General features: G+C 46.3%; 1 protein-coding gene across 1 annotated transcript in view; it reads right to left on the reverse strand.

The window, feature by feature from the left end:
• The window catches only part of SCML4 (Scm polycomb group protein like 4), a 42,294-nt gene extending 28,852 nt beyond the window's left edge, over window positions 1–13,442 (reverse strand). Inside the window, exons 1-3 of the mRNA XM_063153430.1 lie at window positions 13,242–13,442; window positions 4,712–4,841; window positions 1,996–2,196 (exon numbers count right to left, since the gene is read on the reverse strand). Of these exons, the coding sequence (XP_063009500.1) occupies window positions 1,996–2,196; window positions 4,712–4,841; window positions 13,242–13,442 (532 nt within the window). The remainder of the gene's footprint in view (window positions 1–1,995; window positions 2,197–4,711; window positions 4,842–13,241) is intronic.
• Window positions 13,443–18,620: the final 5,178 nt, after the last annotated feature.

The raw sequence follows: 18,620 nt of genomic DNA on the forward strand, positions 1-18,620 counted from the left end.
CAGTTATCTTCCTCACCTGAAAGGAACTGTGTTTTTCAGCCTAGCAAGATGGGGGTGGCTCTCTTACAAATACATTTAAGGGTAAGAACAGGGCAATTAAAATTCCTGCGTAAGCTTGTCATGGGGGCATACTTACCCAGGAATCAAAAAAAGGGCATAAAAACCATGGGAGGGGTGGAGGGGTCAAAACAGACCCACCAGGATCAGTTGTAGCAAGACACATTCAATTTCAACAGATTTGTAGGGAGGACAGTATGATATAGCTGCCTGAAGTCTTCCACCTGGAAGGTCCTTTCCCAATCCTATAGTTTAGCTCCCATCACTACTAACAAGAAAAAATTGCAACATTAGACTTATAATTTTGGGGATAACTTCAGAGATTTCCTGTTGGCCTGAGCTGCTGTGAGGGATCATGCTCCACAGCTGGTTGAGCATCTGTGAGCCAAGCCATGGGAAGATTGGAAAGCCCCTGACAAAACTCATCTGCACTGCTGGGAGTGAAGTGCAATTACAGAGCCACGCCATGACTAGGAGGCCATCCACCCCTCTTTGATGACTAGAAGAACCATGAAATTGGGAGAAATGTTGACCAGGTGCTTTTAGTTCAGGTGAAGTTGAAGCTGAGCCAGCTCAGAGGAACTGAGACCAGGGATTTTGGCAGGCTTGGTGCATAATATGACTCTCCTGATTCTAATGAAAGTCATATATGCAGCACAGAACTAGGCAAAAATGAAACTTTGCACTGAATTGATTCAGTCTTGTGTTTCTGTGAACAAGTCTGGATCATTCTCAGAGTATTTTTGGTGTCCCTTAGGGAAGGCACACCTGTGATTACAGAGAACTTGAGGAGAGGGAAGAAGCAAGATTTATATGCTGCACAGAGGGCCAGAGCTTGGGCTCCCACACAAGAAGGTCCCAGTGGCACAGCTGAGCATCTGCAGTCCCTGTGAAACTGATTGGACTTGCAATCCTTGGCTTTGTGTCTGTGCCTGACTCATCTGCAGCAGCTCATTGGAGAGTGCTGATCCCCTATTCCCATCATTGTTTCACTCCCACTGCATCCCCATATGCCAAAAGAATGTTGTGACACAAAACTCTTGCTGTGATAGAAGAAAAGTTCACATTCACACTGAGAACCAGGCCAGGCGATTCATTGTGGGACATGGGAGTTTCATTGTGGGACATGGGAGTTTCATCAGGACACAGCAAGAAGTGCCACTGCAGGAAGACAAGGAGCTGCTGGGAAGCTCCCCTTGGTCTTTGATTCTCTCTGATATATTTGTGTAGACTCTGTGCAGTCCTGCTGCATGGGGAATTGCTGTGGGACTTTTGCAATTCCTGCAGCAGACAGCAGGTTTGGCCCATGAGCTGCAGGCAGGGCAGCTAAACTCTGTTAAAGTTGTCCTTTTGTGAAAGACAGAATCATCAAGTTATATAAAGATTTCAGCTGGAAGGGACCTTTACAGGTCACTTAGTCCAACCCTCCTGCAATGACCAGGGACATCTTCAGCTAGCTCAGATTGCTCCAATACACATCCAGTCTGACTTTGAATATATTTGAGCTTGGGGCATCTGAGTTTGGGGCATCCATCCATTGTTCTCTGGACAACCTGTTCCAGAGTTCTGCCACCCTCATCACGCGAGGCATGCATGTGTACTTGTGGTAGCAATGTGTGTCATGAAGTGGGCTGGCATTGCTGCCCATGCTTGAACAGCTGCATGGAAACAGCTCTCAGCCCTGGCCTCAGCACTGTTCCAAAGAGTGGTAAGAGGCACACTCTGGAGTGCACATTCCTCACCTGAATCACCACTGCAATACCCCTTACCAACATGCTTTCATCTGACTCCGAGGTGATTCCTGCAAGCAGCTCATTTTGCAAAGGCATAAGTGATATTCAGAGCTGGTTGCCATCCCACTGATGGGAACAGGACATCCAGGGCAGTCAGGATTAGGGAGCATATTAAGCACTTCCCTACTGTGCACAAACCCCTTACCTGACACCATCTCTCCCCCGTAGCCCTGCCTGAGGAGGGAGAAGACCACCTTTTGCTGGAGGGCACAGTCGATGCAGGCTTGCACTGCCTGCTGCAGGGCTGCCGACGGCCGCTCGGGGCCAAAGTGCTCCGGCAGCTGCTGCACCTTTCTCCTGTCCAGGTACGGCCCCAGGTTCGCTTGCTTGTTGACATAAATGCAGACTGTAAACATAAAAGGCCAACAAGGTTATTGCAAAACAGTCCTGGGAGCATCCTAGGAAATGCTAGCATTCTACATTTCTATTCATTTCCCAAGTTCTTCCTTCACTGGTGAATTGTTGTCACTTGTGATGGCAGAGCCAGACTTCCTTGTGCTAATGACCCATTGCCAGAGCAAAGCAAGCTGAGTTTAGGTCTAGCTCAGTGTCACAGGCTAGGATAAGCTACATACATCTCAAAAAGCTCCTATATATGCCTAGGGTTCGCTGTCTTGAGTCCACTTTGTCCATGCAACTTGTGACCAGAAAAATGTTTTGGGAGTGCAGGACAGTGACTAGCAGTGGTGACTTCACAGCAAGGAGGGAATGCCAGCCTGAGGTGTGTTTTCAGATTATTTTTTTTCTTTGTTTTTAGACTGGTTCATTGAGAGCTGCGATGAGAAGCACTGCTCTGCGATGACTTTTGTAAAGCCTTTGGATGATTCCTTCTTCAAACGCAGCTGTAATTTCTGGAGGATTTTGCTGCACAGTGCCATGGCAGAAATCTGGTCTTTGGGAGCTTCCTAACTCTCCATGACCAACCTAACACTCTACAAACTGCATTAAGTTGAGGGAAAGTGTACATGGTGTGCAGAGCTACATTTTGGGACTGTAACAACGTGTCTGTGCTGCAGTGGGGTCCCTGAGGGAGTCTGCCCCAGCCTCTCCACAGCCAAGCCCTGCACACCCCCTCTCATAAGCTGCAAAGGCAGTTTTTCTACATGCCATCAGGCCTGCCAGCAATAGCCAAAAACTGAGCCTTCTCCTCACTACTGTGAACTTATTTTAAGCTTGTCTGAGGCTAACTGCATCTCAGGGGAAGCAGGGATAGAGCTGGGTAACTAAGGGCGACTAAGACACAGCCTGAAGTCAGGCTAAAGTGAGACATATTATAATAGCTGGCTGAGTGTGCTCGAGCTGTCATCTCTCAAACAATATAACATTATCTTCTGACAGAAATCAGATATGTGACAAAAAAACCCCATCAAGCAGAGTGGAGGACATGATGACAGCTGTGTAAAGTTGGAAATAATTTACAGTTTGCATCACCATAATGAAAATCTAGTGCAACTGTCACAGTGCACTCTGCTCCCCCATCTTGCAGGGACTAGCAGAAGGGGCTCAAGCAGTACATCCAGGGTAAACAGGGGGATAATACCAATCATACTTATAATTACAGTGCTTCACAGCTTCCAAGTGCCAAACAAACAAAGGGATAGTACACTGAAAATACGGCAGCAGCATGCAGAAATTGCAGGGAGATGTCAGAGTGCAGCTTTCCCAGAGTGCCACACCTTGACAAATCTGTAGAGTGTGGTCTCTGTGTGACAATCCACTGGTTTTGTCGGGGCTCAGTTGTGGGAGGGACTCTGCAGCTTGCAGGCAATGTGCTGAGTCCCCCACTGCAGATCAGGGTCCCTACAGTCCTTCTGAAGCAGAGAGGGAGGTAAAAGCTGGCTTGAGCTTCCCTTCACCTCCTGCCAGCCCCACTCTGGTAGCAACCTGCATGCTCTGTAGGGAGGAAAAGTACCAGTGGCATGAGGATGGTGGGCTGACCGAGGTGTGGGGCTCTGCCTGAAATGACCCACGGAGCCTTTGGAGCCACCCTGGTGGCCTGGCAGGGCTGCAGGACTGTGCCTCCCTGTCCTGCTCCCAAAGCAGCCCTGGGCACAGCCTCTCAGGGTACTTCCACCCACTCAGCTGCTGTTTGCCAAGCGCTTTGCAGACTTTGCGTGTGAAGGGATAAACGAGAATAAAATATATTATTGTCGTTGTTGCTGGGTTTAGTATCATTCTGCCACCAGAGCAGATGGAAAACTTCTCCTCTGTGCATCCCAGCTAAGAAATAATGGGATTTATGTGTTGTGTTTAGATTCTAATGTTATCTAATCCATTTCTCTGCTGAAATCTCAGGGTAAATCAGCTGTCTTGTTGATTTTCTTCTTATTTACATCTGTTTAAAAGCCTTGACCCATGTTACTTTTGGTAATATAAACAAAAAGAAGGAGTAAGACCGTGTTTTCTGACTAGATTTGGAAATGACAATGCCTGCTGCTCTGATAAGGCATTGGGGTTTTTGTGCTGGCAGCCCTGCCTACAGTCAGACCATGGCTCCTCCCATTCTTCTCCCCACAGCTGTAACAGATGCTTCATGTTCACACAGGGATTTAGGTTGATCACTGCAGCATATTAGATGGGGTGAAAATGTTAGGTATAAAATGGAGCATTCATGGGTTTTTGATGTTCACATTTCAAGAGCAAGGGGACTGACATATCCACTAAACTTGACACACAGCAGTCAAAATACAATCTTGCAGGATAACTCTGCTCCTTGTCACTGGTCGCTAGACTAATCTGCAAACACCCCATTTTCATGAGCTCCCCCTGGTCTGGAAAGCCCAGCATCTGGCTGTGACATCTGGCTGTCAGCTCGTGGCTCCTGCTCACCCCTTGGCCAAGGAGCACTTGAGGCTGGGTACCTGTGAGAGCCTGTGGGGTGTCTGAGTCGGGTACCGTGGCTGCGTCCTGGGGGATTGAGCTGATATCCGGCTCCGGCGTGCTCCTCGGCGGAGAGATTGCTAAAGGAGTCATCAGGACACGAGATTTCAGCTGCAGAAAATAATGAAAGTATACACAAGATATTCCAATTTTATTCTATGGATGTCACGCCCCATGAACTCCCACTCATTAGCAATCTGCTATTGCATCACTTTCTCCAGGCCAGAAGATCCATCCTGCTCCCAGGAGGATACTGGAGCCTGAAGCCTGACTGATTTGCTGCAGACAGCAACGCCTTAAGCTACAGGATGCAAATATTATGCCACCCACCGGGTAGTTATTTACACCTGAGCAAATTGAGCCTAACACTCCAACAAATCAGTGCAATGGCATTTTACGAGCCATTTCATGCGGGTGTAAACAATGCTCCACAGCTCAGAAACAGGGGGTCTTTAACTGCATCATAATTTAGGGCCAAATTCTGCTCTTGGTTGCAGAGCTGTAAATCTTGTATAAATCCAGTGGCACCAAGAGGCTACTCTGGGCTGACACCCATGTAAATAAGCTCACACTGTGGTCCAGACTGTGCTATTACCAGCTAGTAAATGCAAAATGCTGCGCTGCTGCACCCACTGAGCTTTGCAACCTGCAGCCCAGCTTGGAAAAGAGAAGCATGATGTGAATTTGTGGTGCAGTATCACTATGTCTTTATGCTGCCAGTACCTGACAACATCTCACCAGTCAAATGATGATCAGATCCTCATATTTAAAAAGGACTGAAGTGATGGATGTGACCTGAAGGTACCACTCTCGTTTTTCTTTTGGTGAGAAGGGAAGTAGGGGGAAAGCAGAGAACCAAGCCCAAAGCTTGCTGGTTTATATATTTACATGTCCTACACCAAAATGTTCTTCTGAGAGGTATTTATTTCCTTTTGTTGTGTTTCAATGGACAACGTAGAAAGTATATTTTAGGTAGAAATGAAGTCAGACAACTGCGTCCAAATCAAACCTTGAGCAATCCCGGATGGAGAGTAGAAGTTGCTTTGGATGAAGACCTTTGCTGTCCCTGACTAGGAATTACAAATGTCTAAAATAATTGTCACTGTTTCAGTATAATGATAAAACTAGAAAGCTGGGGAAAGGAGAGGAAAGCATGTAGGACTTAGGAAGATCTAAGTTAGTTTTTACCACCACCTCCCCTGGGGCAGGCTAAATCCTTTTGTTTTCAGTCTGAAAGAGGGAAAAATAATAAATAAGTGGATGTGGGACAAGCTGTGGATTTGACCTCCTGCTGTATGGCAGTTGTACAGTATGAGGGACCCTGAGCTGGCCCCTGGTTAGTGCCATTTCTCACTTGCCTGTGTTGTCCTGTTTTTGTAGAGTTGTCTTGCCTTCAGATTGGGATCAATAATGACCAGCAACAAAGTGCTGTCAGTTTGTTTTCACAGAATCACTGACTATGCTGAGTTGGAAGGGACCCACAAAGATCATCAAGGCCCTCCACAGGACCATCCCCAAGAGTCACACCCTGTGCCTGAGAGCATTGTCCAAATCCTTTTGAACTCTGTCAGGCTCGATGCTTACTTCCTTGGGGAGCCTGTTCTTGTGCCCAACCACCCTCTGGGTGAAGAACCTTTTCCTTATATCCAACCTAAATCTTCCCTGACACCACTTCATGCCATTCCCTCAGGTCCTGTTGCTGCTCACCAAAGAGAAGAGATCAGTGTCTGCCCCTCCTTTTCCCCTCATGAGGAAACTGTAGACTTCAATGAGGTGTCCCTTCAGTCTCCTCCAGGCTGAACAAACCAAGTGACCTCAGCTGTTCCTCATATGTCTCCACCTCAAGGCCCTTCACCATCTTTGTTGTTCTCCTTTAGATGCTCTCCAATCGTTTAATATCTTTTTATATTGTGGTGCCCAGAACATCACCCAGCACTGGAGGTGAGGCCGCCCCAGTGCAGAGCAGAGCAGGACAATCCCCTCCCTTGCCTGGCTGGTGATGCTGAGCCTGGTGCCCCCAGGACACCACTGCCCTCCTGGCTGCCAGGGCACTGCTGACTCATGTTCCACTTGCCATTGACCAGGACCCCCAGGTCCCTTTCCACAGCACTGATTCTCAGCCTCTCATTGCCCAATCTCTCCGTGTATCCATCTGAGGTGCAGTATCCAGCACTTTCTCTCATTAAAATTCATATGGTTGGTGATTACCCAATCCTCTGATTTGTCAAGGTCTCTCTCCTGGGCCTCCCTGCCCTGGAAGGAAGCAACAGCTCCTCCCAGTTCTTCATCATCTGTGACCTCACTTAGTGTCCTTCCAGTCCTGCATCCGAGTCATTTATGGAGATGTTGAAGAGCACAGGGCTGGGGATGGAGCCCTGTGGGAAACCCATCAGTGACAGGTCACCAGTCCAATGTCACCCCATTCCCTGTAACCCTTTGTGCCTGACTGGTGTGCCAGTTGCTCACCCATGGCTTGATGTGTTTATCCAGCTGTGTGCCTGGCATTTTGTCCAGAAGGATACTGTGAGAGACAGTATCAAAAGCTTTACTTTTGAATGGGAAGAGAATAGAGTTTCAAAAATCAAGGTCTCCATCCAGTTTGGGATTTATTCCATCTAAGAAGGTGAGAAGCAGCATGATTTATTACATTCTAAAGCAATAAGTCAATTATTCAGTTTTCTCGGGCAAAGTGGGCTGGCAAGGTGAAACTTTGGGTAGCCCCTATGTTAGGATTCTGGGCTTGTTTTTGATCACATATATATATATACACACATACACAAAGAATGTAAATGTACATATGTGCATTTGTACACACTCTGTATTTATTATATAAAATATATATGTTTATAGAGAGATGTGCAGATACAGAATCACAAAAGCATTTAGGTTGGAAAAAACTGCTTAGATCATCGAATCCGATCATTTCCTAACATTGCCAGGACCACTACTATACCACGTCCCTAAACACCTACATATCTTTTGAACACTTCCAGGTACAGTGATTCCACCATTCCCTTTGTTCCCTTTGCTTGAACACCCTTTTAGTAAAGATTTTTTTTTTCCAAATATACAATCTAAACCTCCCCTAGCACAACTTGAGGCCATTTACCTTTTCCCTATTGCTGGTTGTCTGGGAGAAGAGAGCTACACCCTCCTGTCAGGTGGCTGTAGAGATTGAAAAGGTCTCCCCCAAACCTCCTTTTCTCCAGGCTAAACACCCCCAGCTCCCTCAGCTGCTCCTCATAAGACTGATGCTCCAGACCTTCACTGGCTTTGTTGTCCTTCTCTGGACAGGCTCCAGCAACACTTGTATGCTCTCACTCTTACATTTCTCTATATGGATACTATTTTTGAGAGAGTACACCTGACAAATTCTGCTTCACTTACATGTTGGCTCCCTAATATCCTTACTGGCTCACGTTCCTGTGGTCCCAAACAGAGGCACAAAAGTCCCCTCTTCAGCCCCTGAGCCTCGTGAGAGTGTGCTGCCCCACCAACGCTGTGCACTGCCTCACCAGCATCATCAGACCTTTTTCTCCTCCTAGATCTTGGAGGCCCAGGCAGGCTTACATTCAAGAGCAAAAGAGCAGAGGGCAAGGCTTGTGTAAACTCTGTTGTGTGGAAGCCCCTTTCTTTGTTTGTGGAAACCCCCCTGTTTTAGTGAACAATTTACTGCAAAATTAATTGCAAGAAAATGTGCTCTACAGCCTCTGGGTAGAGATAAATATCATTTTATTAGGGGTAGTAGAGAACTGGCCTTTGTTAAATCAAAATGAAACAATGCCTGATTAGTGCAAGAGATGGAACACTAAGCAAACAACAGCTTAGCTGCCTCCTGGCCACTGAAATCCTGAGTAGTCCCTCAATATAATGAAGGGTAAATCTCAAAGTATTCCACTTAAAAATGTCTTTTCTTGGACTGAGTCTTCTCTATGGAAAAGCCAACCCAACCACCAGCTGACTGACTGAGAGCTTGTCAGTAGAAAGCACATATGTGGGAGAGTCAAAAAAAGCAGTGAAGAAGAGGGAAAGAGAAGGAGAAAAAGAGACAGAGGAAATCTGTCAGAGCACATTGGGAAATCCTTGTGGTAAGGCATTGGAATCAACTTTTGACTATCAAATGTTGTGAGTTTTAATATGTACAGCATGAGATGTAAAAGTGGTCGCTTTAAAACAAGATCTACAACCAATCCCCAGCTGTTATGGACTTTCTACCACAGAAATGGGATCAGAGAAAGATGATCAGGGATTCTGGGTAGGAAATAAATGTGTCTACTTTATCAAAGTCACCATGAATTAGATGCAGAGAGAGTGGGCTTTTGTGCCATCGATGCTGGCTACAACATTGTTTGAGTATGCGGTGGCTGGGGATGGGGAGGACTCTCCTAAATCCTGGAGTTTTTATTACAGTCTGCACACCTCTTTAGAGAAGCCAAGATTCATCTAACTGGTATTTATGTCATTCCCCACCAAAAATATGAAAGAGGGTGAAGAACATTTGCCAGGCAGCTTTTTTTTTTTTCTTTCTGAAGATCTCTGCCAGCTTGTATAATACATGGGAAAGTAACATGATGAACCTCAATACAATTTCCTTGCAGTTTTCTTAAACTATTTAGATGCAGATTCTCATTTTTTATGGCTTTCTCTTCCCTTGTACCAGTTATCCCTTGTCCTGAAAAAAAATTGCTAGAAAAGGCTGGGATTCACCCCATCTCCATGGGTCTTTGTCCTTCCAGAGGGCAGAGGCACCTCCTGGCAATGAAAGCTTTTGCTGCCAGAGAGAGAACCATCTCCAGCCCCTGCAAATGTGCACTAAGGTGAGTGTCTGAGCCAGCCTGGTCCTGCCACATGGATTTCTGATGGCTGGACAGAAGGTTGCCATTAAACATACACCAGGGAAGCACAGAGCTTCTGAGCACATGTTTTGGGGTCCGTGGCTCTGTGCATTTGGCTGTTAGTGAGGACACTCATAGCACAAGCCCAGTCACTGAAGGTGAGAGGGGAGGTCAGCTGGCAAAGGCAAGCACTGTCCAAGGTCTTTCCCACCTTTCCTTGTGTTGTGCAACAACTTTGTTCTGCACAGCAAATGATGCAAGCGAGTCTGCACACAGCCTCCTACATCCCATCAGCGTTTCACAGAGAATGAGGCAGGTAACCTTGACAGGAGCTTATACAACCTCGAAATCCAAGGCTGTATCACAGGACAGGTGAATAAACAGGACACTTTAAGGTTGCCTGTGCAATCTCATTCCCAATGCATCCAAATCCTAACTGCTTATTTGTCATCATTAGTATTGACTCCTAGGGCAGCAGGGTAACCTGTGCCCCGTAATGGAGCTGTCACTCCACACGTGTGACACTCGCTGCCCACCCCACCTGGCTGATGGCTGGGCTGGGGCCACCTCCCCAGGTGGGAGCTGCACTGGTTGCACAGAGGGACAAGCTGCCCTCGAGCTGCTCAAAGGCTGCATGGCTTTGCTGCCCTCTGGGAGGGACAGAGGTGTGGGGGTGTGTGCTGCAGTGCTGCCCCATGCATGTCCCTCCATGTCCCTGCAGGGTGCTAACAAACCCTTCCCTCTTACAGCCTTCCCAGGCAGCTCTTCAGGGCTGCTCTCACTCACAGCCACAGAAATAAAATCCATCCATCGACTAACCTCCTCCCCTGGCTGCCAGAATAGGCTTTTTCCCAGAGATTTAGACAATCAGAAAGAATATTGTATTTTGGAGAAATGTAACATTTTATGGCAAATAGCTCCACATAAGGTACAAAACGTTTTTTGGAAAAACAGCTGATGAAATTTTATAGCCAAAGCTGTGAAAAAATAAACAGGATAGCAAGGAAAGGACTTTTCTTGGTGATGAAGTGTGATGAAATGTCATTTCAGGAAGACATAGATATTTCCTTTAATATCAATGAAAACAGGCAATGGGTCACCTGTCTATAAAGAGCATGTGATTGAAAATGCCTGTTATTCACATCTTGGTCAAAATAAATTTAAATCTAGGCTGTAAATTCTGAGTTTCTTAAAAATTCAGAAGTATTTTTCCATCTGTTCTGTAACAATTCAGCTCTCTGGCTGCTATAAAGAATTTGGTCGTCTGCCATTTGGGCAGGGAGTCATTATTTAAAATGAATTTAAGTCTTGTGGTATCTGAAACTCATACAATTATCGAGCTAATTAAATCAAGCTAGAGTTCCCCATCAAAAAATGTAATTTTTGACTCAGGCTGAGGAAATGCTTTGGATGGAGAGGGGCTCACTTCAGCTGAGCACACAGCGTACAAAGGCGCCTCATGGAAAACATTGCTGTGGTGTGTGAATCCTACAGCTCAAATCAACCAGGCCAGGTGCCACGGGTGCTGCAGCTCATCAGTGTCAGCCCCATCCACCTGAGCCACTGGATATAAAAGGATGCCTTGTTATGTGCCATGCTCACCAAGAAGGAGCCTCATCTCAGATCCACTGCTGAAGGAGGAATGCTGTTGCCTCCTCACCAAGTGCCTGGGGACAAAGAGGAGGAATGTGTGGTACCCAGCAGGGATAAAATGTCCCTTTGGAAGAAGTGGGGGACACAGCAATCAAATGCTTGGCCACGTAGGTCCAAAGCACAGTGTTACTGCAGCATTTTCAGGAATTTAAGTCTACCACTTCTCCCCTTTATATATGTGTGGTGATTGGTGAAAGACTTTTTTCCAGGTGGATGGGTACATTTGGGATAGCATGGAACATATTCCTCAGCATTTTTTTTGGTCAAATTACAAATCAAATGCAAATGCATGAGCAAGAAGTTGGGTCACCAAGACAAGCAGGGACAGAAGGGACAGGGTCTGAAAAACCCTGCATACAAGGTCATTGTTGTATTTGGCAAATCACTAAATCTCAAACTTCAAAGACCCAATTTCAGCACATTTCCAAAGTATTATTGTCCAGACTGGATGGTTTTGATCTGAAGAGTCTGCAAGTCACCCATTTACTGATAATAACTAAATTACTTGAAATAAATATGATATATAATAAACTTGATATAAGAAATACCTCTAGTAAAGCAATTCAGATATTTCCATCCTGGAGTTTTATCCTGATATGGAAGTGAAAAAATAAAAAGTATTTCCATATCTCACATTTTACAAAACACTTGAATATTTGTCCCAGTCTCAGCTTGGAGCTCTGTTTTGAAGTACTGTTAGACAGAGATTAGGGGAAAAGAGAGAAAGGTAAAGATGAGGGTAGCCTGCTCTAGATTAAGCTCAAGTCCAAGGCTCACAGCAATCAAATAGTTGGTCCCTGTGTCCAGAGCTCAGCCAGCAGCACCATGCATGGGATGTCGCTGCCTGCTGTGAACCAGGAGAGCTCCATGGAAGAGCCAGGCCACACCCCAGACAAGACCTTCTCCAGGAAGGCTGGGTCAGCCTTGTGCATACTCTGATTGTTTTATTTGCTTTTCTGTCTTGAAACCACAAACCCAAGCAGCTCTGATTTTCCAACAGTCTGCAATTTGCCCTCCTTGTGCAGCACTCTGCACGTCTGTGCCAGTGCCCATTGAAAACAAGGAACAGGCATGGCAAACATGCACAGAGCCCCGAGCTGGCTGGGGACGGAGACAGAGAGATTAACAGAGCAATCTGCTGAACACACAAGACCCCTTACTAAGCTGTGGCTCAATTTCACTCCCCAGAACAAATTCTCCTTCCCTGACCATCACAGTCCCATTTTTGCCTGGTGTGAGGCATCACAGTGGCACTGCTCCCACTGGTGCTGAGCCCACTGCAAGTGTGGTGGGAGAGACCCAGCCCAGCAGCAGCAGCAGAAGGGTTTAAGGCACTAAGGGCTCCTGGCTTTCTTTAGTTCTGCTTTTCCCCCAGGGCTGCACAGAGAGCTGGGCAGGGAGCAGACAAATAAAGTGAAATACCATTATTTTTCTCAAATGCCCCTCTTTTCTTTTTTCCTTTGGAAAGTACCTTTTCTCCCTCCCCCTCCCTTTATTTCCACTCTCCTTCTCTGTATTGCTTTCCTTCTCTGTTCAGTTTGTTCAATTTCTAATAACCATAAGTGAGAGAGAGGAAAGTGAAAAATGAGAAACCCTTCCCCAAAGGTGTGCAACCATCCCACACAACACTGTGGAAAACATTTTCAAACAGACCAAATTAAAATAACTTTAACCTTTGGAAAAACACACATAGTGTGGTTCTTGGGGTGTCCTGTGCAGGACCAGGAGCTGGGCTTAATGATCCTGATGGATCTCCTTCAACTTAGAATACTTTATGATTCTGTGATTTTTTTCACCAGCTCAGGTAGAAGAGAAACCATCTTCTCTTTTGTTTTGTTTTGGTTTGGTTTGGTTTGGTTTGGTTTTTTGTTTTGTTTTGTTTTGTTTTTTCTTTTTCTTTGCATTGCTCTGCCCCTGACTTGCACAACTTTTCCTCTGTTCCTGCATTTCAGCTGAAATTCCAGAAGAAAATGCATGAAGACCACCAGGAGGTGGAGAAGGAATGTGAAAGCCATGCATCTACCTTGTGCCCAGGTTTTCTCCCTCTCTTCTTTGGGATCTTCATGCCTGGCAGAGCACTGGCAGGTGCTGAGAAGAGGTTGTGAACAGCCATTTTGATGGGTGCTGGCTGGAGCGGGGGCCGCCCTCGCTTCTTCCCTGCCATCCTGGGGGACTGCATCTCCCCAGCAGCCAGGCTGGGGTCCAGGCACGGTGGGTGGCTCATCTGCCCTAAGGAGACAAAAAAAAAAAAAAAAGCAAACCAACTCTTTATTTAATTTTCATTTTAGGTTTTTGGTTTTTCTTTTATCCCAAGGCAGTTTTCTCGATGCTGTTGTTTTCCCTCTTACCATTGCTCACAAAGCAGCAAGAAACACACCACAGATGTATGACCCTGGGTGGGATTCACCTGACCACAGCCTTATCTTCACCTCACCCAAAACCCCTATTTTTCCCATTTCCCTCTCCTGACCATGAGTACAGTAGGGAGAGTTGCTCAGGTGGTGAGGCTTCTATTGCAGATGTCCAAGAGGTGAATCCCACAACCTTGGGGATACCACCTCGACCCTGCATCCTGCAGATAGGTGTGATGAAGGCTTGATCTTGCAGCCATCAGTCAGAGGGGTTTTGGAGTAATGATCTCCTAAAGTCCCTGCCAACATGGTTTTTCTCACAAATTCTGTGGTTCTGCAAATCCTGCCTCACCTCAAAAGTAGTACCAATACCAGAATGGACTTCTCTCCTCTTCATCCACAGCCCTCCTGCGTGGGGAGGCTGGGCTGGGCCATGAGGTAGCCAGGACAAGGTAGACATGTTAGAGGGTAATTGCCAAACATTTCCTTTCTGCAATTTTACAGCATCTGTTACGATGCATGTTAGTAGTGGGCTTTTGGATCTACTCCGTCAACACAGTTACTTCACCACAACTCCATGCAGCTGCTGAAGTTGAGCATGGATGATGGAGTGGAATCTGGTCCATTTTCCTCTGCCCAGATTTTAATAAAGAAAACAAATATACAGCTATATGCACAATGCCAAGGGAACAGACAGCTTCTGGTAAGGGTCACCTAAGAACAAAGGTTAATTAAAAAAAAAAACAAACAGCTGAAGCAATATGTTTCCAAATGTTGTTTTGTCCAGGCATTTGATTTCCTGCATATGGGCAGAATAGTAGTCCCAGTCCTGCCTGCATGCATTGCCAGGCACAAAGGTCCAAGCAATTCTCATACCTTTATGATAAACCTTGCAATGGCTAATGTTATCAAAATTGTGCTCCCTCAGGCCAGTGATAATGGAAGGCTCCCTGTTTTCTGGGGGTTTTTTTCACAGAGCAGGCTCATAGCTCTCTCAGCTTCAGAGAAAACCTGAAGACATGGTTCAAGAGCATTCTCTGCATAAAGTAAAATAAAGGTTTGTTTATTACTACGACTAAAATTTTTTACAAAATCTATAAACTATAAAACCTACAAATTTCCCAGAGCCCTACAAATTTCTCAGAGCACTTCAAATGTCACAATTTCAGAGCCCAGTGTGACCAAGCTGATGTTGCTGGGAATGAAATTGGGATTGCTCATTCACGTGGTAGGAAGGGTACCACTTGATAGGGGCCTCTGGGGCCTATCTGCAGCTGGGGGCTTCTTTATTTCAATGGCAAGTATGTTATGCCTAGTTAAAACTCTGTAAGTGTGACTAACCAAAAAGAAACCCACTTTTAAGGTATTATCCATATTATCCAGTTTACACAATCTCCAGTATGATAAAAAATAGAGGGCTCCCAGCCCTACCCCCCAGTAAATGCATTTATTTGCAATATCTTAAAACCTGTGTGTTTTCAATAATGCTAGGGGCATCTGCTCTGTTCAGGTAGATCCACTATATCTGATGGGACTCCTAGATTGATTATAACACTTCTAGCCTTCAACCCCACCTGCCTAAACCTCTCAAGCAAACACTGAATGTCAAACATCAGAGCAGAGCAAACGTGCAGTGCCTGATTTACCACCCTGTCCAGAGCCACTCTGGTTGCACTCACTCTCCAGGCATGCTCAGCCAGCTCGGGAACCCCATGAAAGCCTGCCATGAGGCTTTGTTTTTTACCAAAGAAAAGCCTCACAACTTTTTCTTTCACTTGTGACTGCAGAGAGTGTCCTTTCAGAGTTAAAATAGTCAGGCTTGCCACAGCAGGAGTGAAATGGAAAGGCCCAGCTTATCCTGAACATCACTGCTTTCCTTCTGCCTTCAGCAGTGCTCATTTTGTTCCCTGTAGTGCTTTCTGACAGACACCCTCCATGTCTCTTCCACCTCCCAAAGCAAAACATTCCCAGGATCTTACTTTACAGGCTGCCTGCAGGCAGGCAGTTCAGCAGGGAAAGGAAATGCAACAATTACACTGGATTTGGCACCAAAACCCACTGAAAGCCCAGTGCTGCAGGCTCTGCATTTCGGTCTGCTTTAAACAAAACCTGGCAAGGTAAACCTTTGCAGAGGAGCTTGGTGGAGGCTGAGGAAGACAAATGCAGCCCAGGTTTGCTCCCTGCTTGAGGAAGGGAGTGGTTCCTGCAGAAGGGGCCACTGGTGGCCATGGGGCTGTGAGACAGAGGCTGTGCACCTGCAGGGAACACCACGCTGCATTGTCTGTTTCACATTCTCCTCTGATGGTAAAAGTAGCTGATGGCACCTCAGAAACTCTAAGCTATCAACCCCCAAAACAAGAGGTACTGACCCAGAGCACTGCTTTGTCAAAAATGTTGCTTTCTTTTGCAACTGGTGAAGTATTAAATGTGTGGTGGTCAGGAGACACAGTAAATTTTAACAATCACAGATGTTTGTGTTCTTTCTGCCCTCCCAATACTCGTGACACTGTGCTTTGGCAAAACCTCTTAGAGCTCCTCACCACATGTGAGGAGCTGACACACAAAACCCAGATGAACTGTGCACAACAGGATCTCAGTGTAACATACTTGATTTGATACAGCAAAGACATTGTCAACTTCAGCATCCAAGCTGTTGTAATTACATATCATTGCAAGCCCAACCGTGACTTGATTCTCCTTTCTTGCATGCTGAGGGAAATGTGAGTGCTTTTGGTGGCATTTGTTGTCACACTGCCGCAGATCCTGTGGGGCTCCCCAGCAGCAGGGAAGGGCAGCAGACACACAAAAACTGCTCCTGCCTGACAGTGAGGGGTCACAGCAAGACCTTCCCTGACAGCCAGGAGGAAGCTCTTGGGCAGGCTGGAAATACACACAGCCAAATTGCAGGCTGGCCAAAGAGGTCAGAGGGACACAGGGGCTTGTCTGACTGCCCCCAGCAAAGTCAGGGTGTTACCTTGGAATGACTTTCCTGGGGCAGCTCTGGCTGCTGCCACAGCCTGGGCTTGACCCACAGCTCAGTGCTGGAAAGCTTGGTGGGTTCAAGGCAAGTCATGAGAGTTTGATGAAATTCAAGGGCAAATTCAAGGAAGCAAATTACAGGCTACTAACAAAGGCTCGGGAAAGCACTGTAGTGCAAATAGATGTTGAAAATGCTCTGGGAGGGAAATCAGTGTATGTTTGCCCTGTCCTTGTGCTTTTCCAAATGCACTAGCTTTTGGATGCCCGAGGATGGTGCAGCTTCAGTCTGACCTGGGCCCGTCACTTTTGTATTCTTAGTTTAAAAATAACAGCAGGAAACTGCATTTATGGTTTCTCATCACTTAATGCAGGGCTAGGCCCAGGGTAACTTCTCCTGACTTGTCTCTCAAGCACTGTCATTTGGAAATGCAATTTCTAACCCTGTCTTCCTCATTGCCCCATCAGGTCCCAGAGAGGAGGCAGCAGGGAAACACCTCTCCCCACCTTGGCAAGCACTGCAGGGAGGGTGAAGTCTCATCCCCCCTGCAGCAGAGGTTCAGGTGTGACTTCAGAGGATCCTGAGGAGCACCCTGTGTACAGCAGTCTGCCCTGTGGGATGCCAGGGTTGGGGAGAAAACATTCCCTAGGCCAGTGCTGAGCTGTAGGGTGTTTCTTACAGCCCATGCTTTGCACCATGCACAACTTGCACCACGTGTTGCTGTGTGTGCTGCACAATTAGCAGTGCAGATTACCATGCTGGAAGCTACAGCTGAGAGCAGAGAGAGCTATGGTGCATTTCCTCCCAAGCTGAGTGTTTTTGATGGACTGCAAAGATCCATTCTTAATAAAAATAAATGTCTGCAATAAATGCAGCTTTTAAGCTGCACTCCAGTAACTGCAAGGACTGAAAGTAAAAATACCACATTAAATTTTATATCGGTAATTCCACAGGAGGATAATTTAAACTTGGTTTGTACCAGGTCTCATGCAAACCTGTGCCTGGACAGGCACAGGGATGACACATAGGGAAGGAACCAGCAATTCCTGCTGTAAGCCAAAGGAGCATGCAGGGGGGCAGTCAAGTAGAAAATATGCCCGTTCCTCAGCAGCTGAAGGAGATTGCCCTTCCCTCCCCTACACCCATTGCTCCCAGCTGCAGAAAGACTCTGACCTGTCAGCATTTGCAGCCCTGCCTCCAGCTCTTGACTCCCGCAGAGCTTTGTGTCTCACTGATCTGCATGCCCAACAGTGGTATGTGGAATGGGGAAAAGAGATAAACTTCTTGTGATCTTGTCTGTCTTTTCTTCAGATGCTGTTCAGGAAAGCACGTTTGTGGGGGAATATCCCATTGTTAAACAATAGGGAGGGGATACCTTTCAGCCAGTAACATGACTATTTTCTCCTTTTCTCTGTGCACAGCAGGGCAGCCCTTTGACTGTGACCGCTCAGAGATGATGGTCTGAGGAGTAGGTGAGCAAAAAGAAAAGCACTGTCAGATCCAGAAGCCAAGCTTTAAACCTGCCTGCTCCTCCTGGGGAGTATTCAGGGACACGAGACATTACACATCTCTTCGTCGTGAATACCAAAGCAGCAGCACAGAGTACATGAAAGGTAAGGCTTTAGTGAAGCAGACAGTAGGAATTTTTGCTAATAAAAGCACTGAGCCAATATTCTCTGCATGTCTGTATGTGATTGCCTAATGACCTCTCACGGTGGACACCCATTTCACCATTGCTCAAAGAAAGGTCAGGATAATTTTTATCTGTGGCACAGAGTTCTTTTACAGTGATTTGCAAACCACTTCTCTTTTCTTGCCTAATGCTTTGGGGATTGAAATGAGAAGCTACTTCTCTGAGGGACTCTTTTGCTCGTTTTGACCCTAGGAAGAGAATTTCTACATAGAACTCCTGACACTGTCTAGCCAACAGGATATAAGTAGACAGGCCTATTTTCCCAAATCAATCATTCAAGAAAAAACCCAAACACAAATATCTGTGCTAGCTGTGGAAACCAAAAATGGGATTCATCCCACCTAATTTCACACCCCAGTTTATCTTCATCTCATTACAGTT

Source organism: Melospiza melodia, chromosome 3, assembly GCF_035770615.1.
Source record: "Melospiza melodia melodia isolate bMelMel2 chromosome 3, bMelMel2.pri, whole genome shotgun sequence".
In the NCBI taxonomy this organism is placed as follows: Eukaryota; Metazoa; Chordata; class Aves; order Passeriformes; family Passerellidae; genus Melospiza; species Melospiza melodia.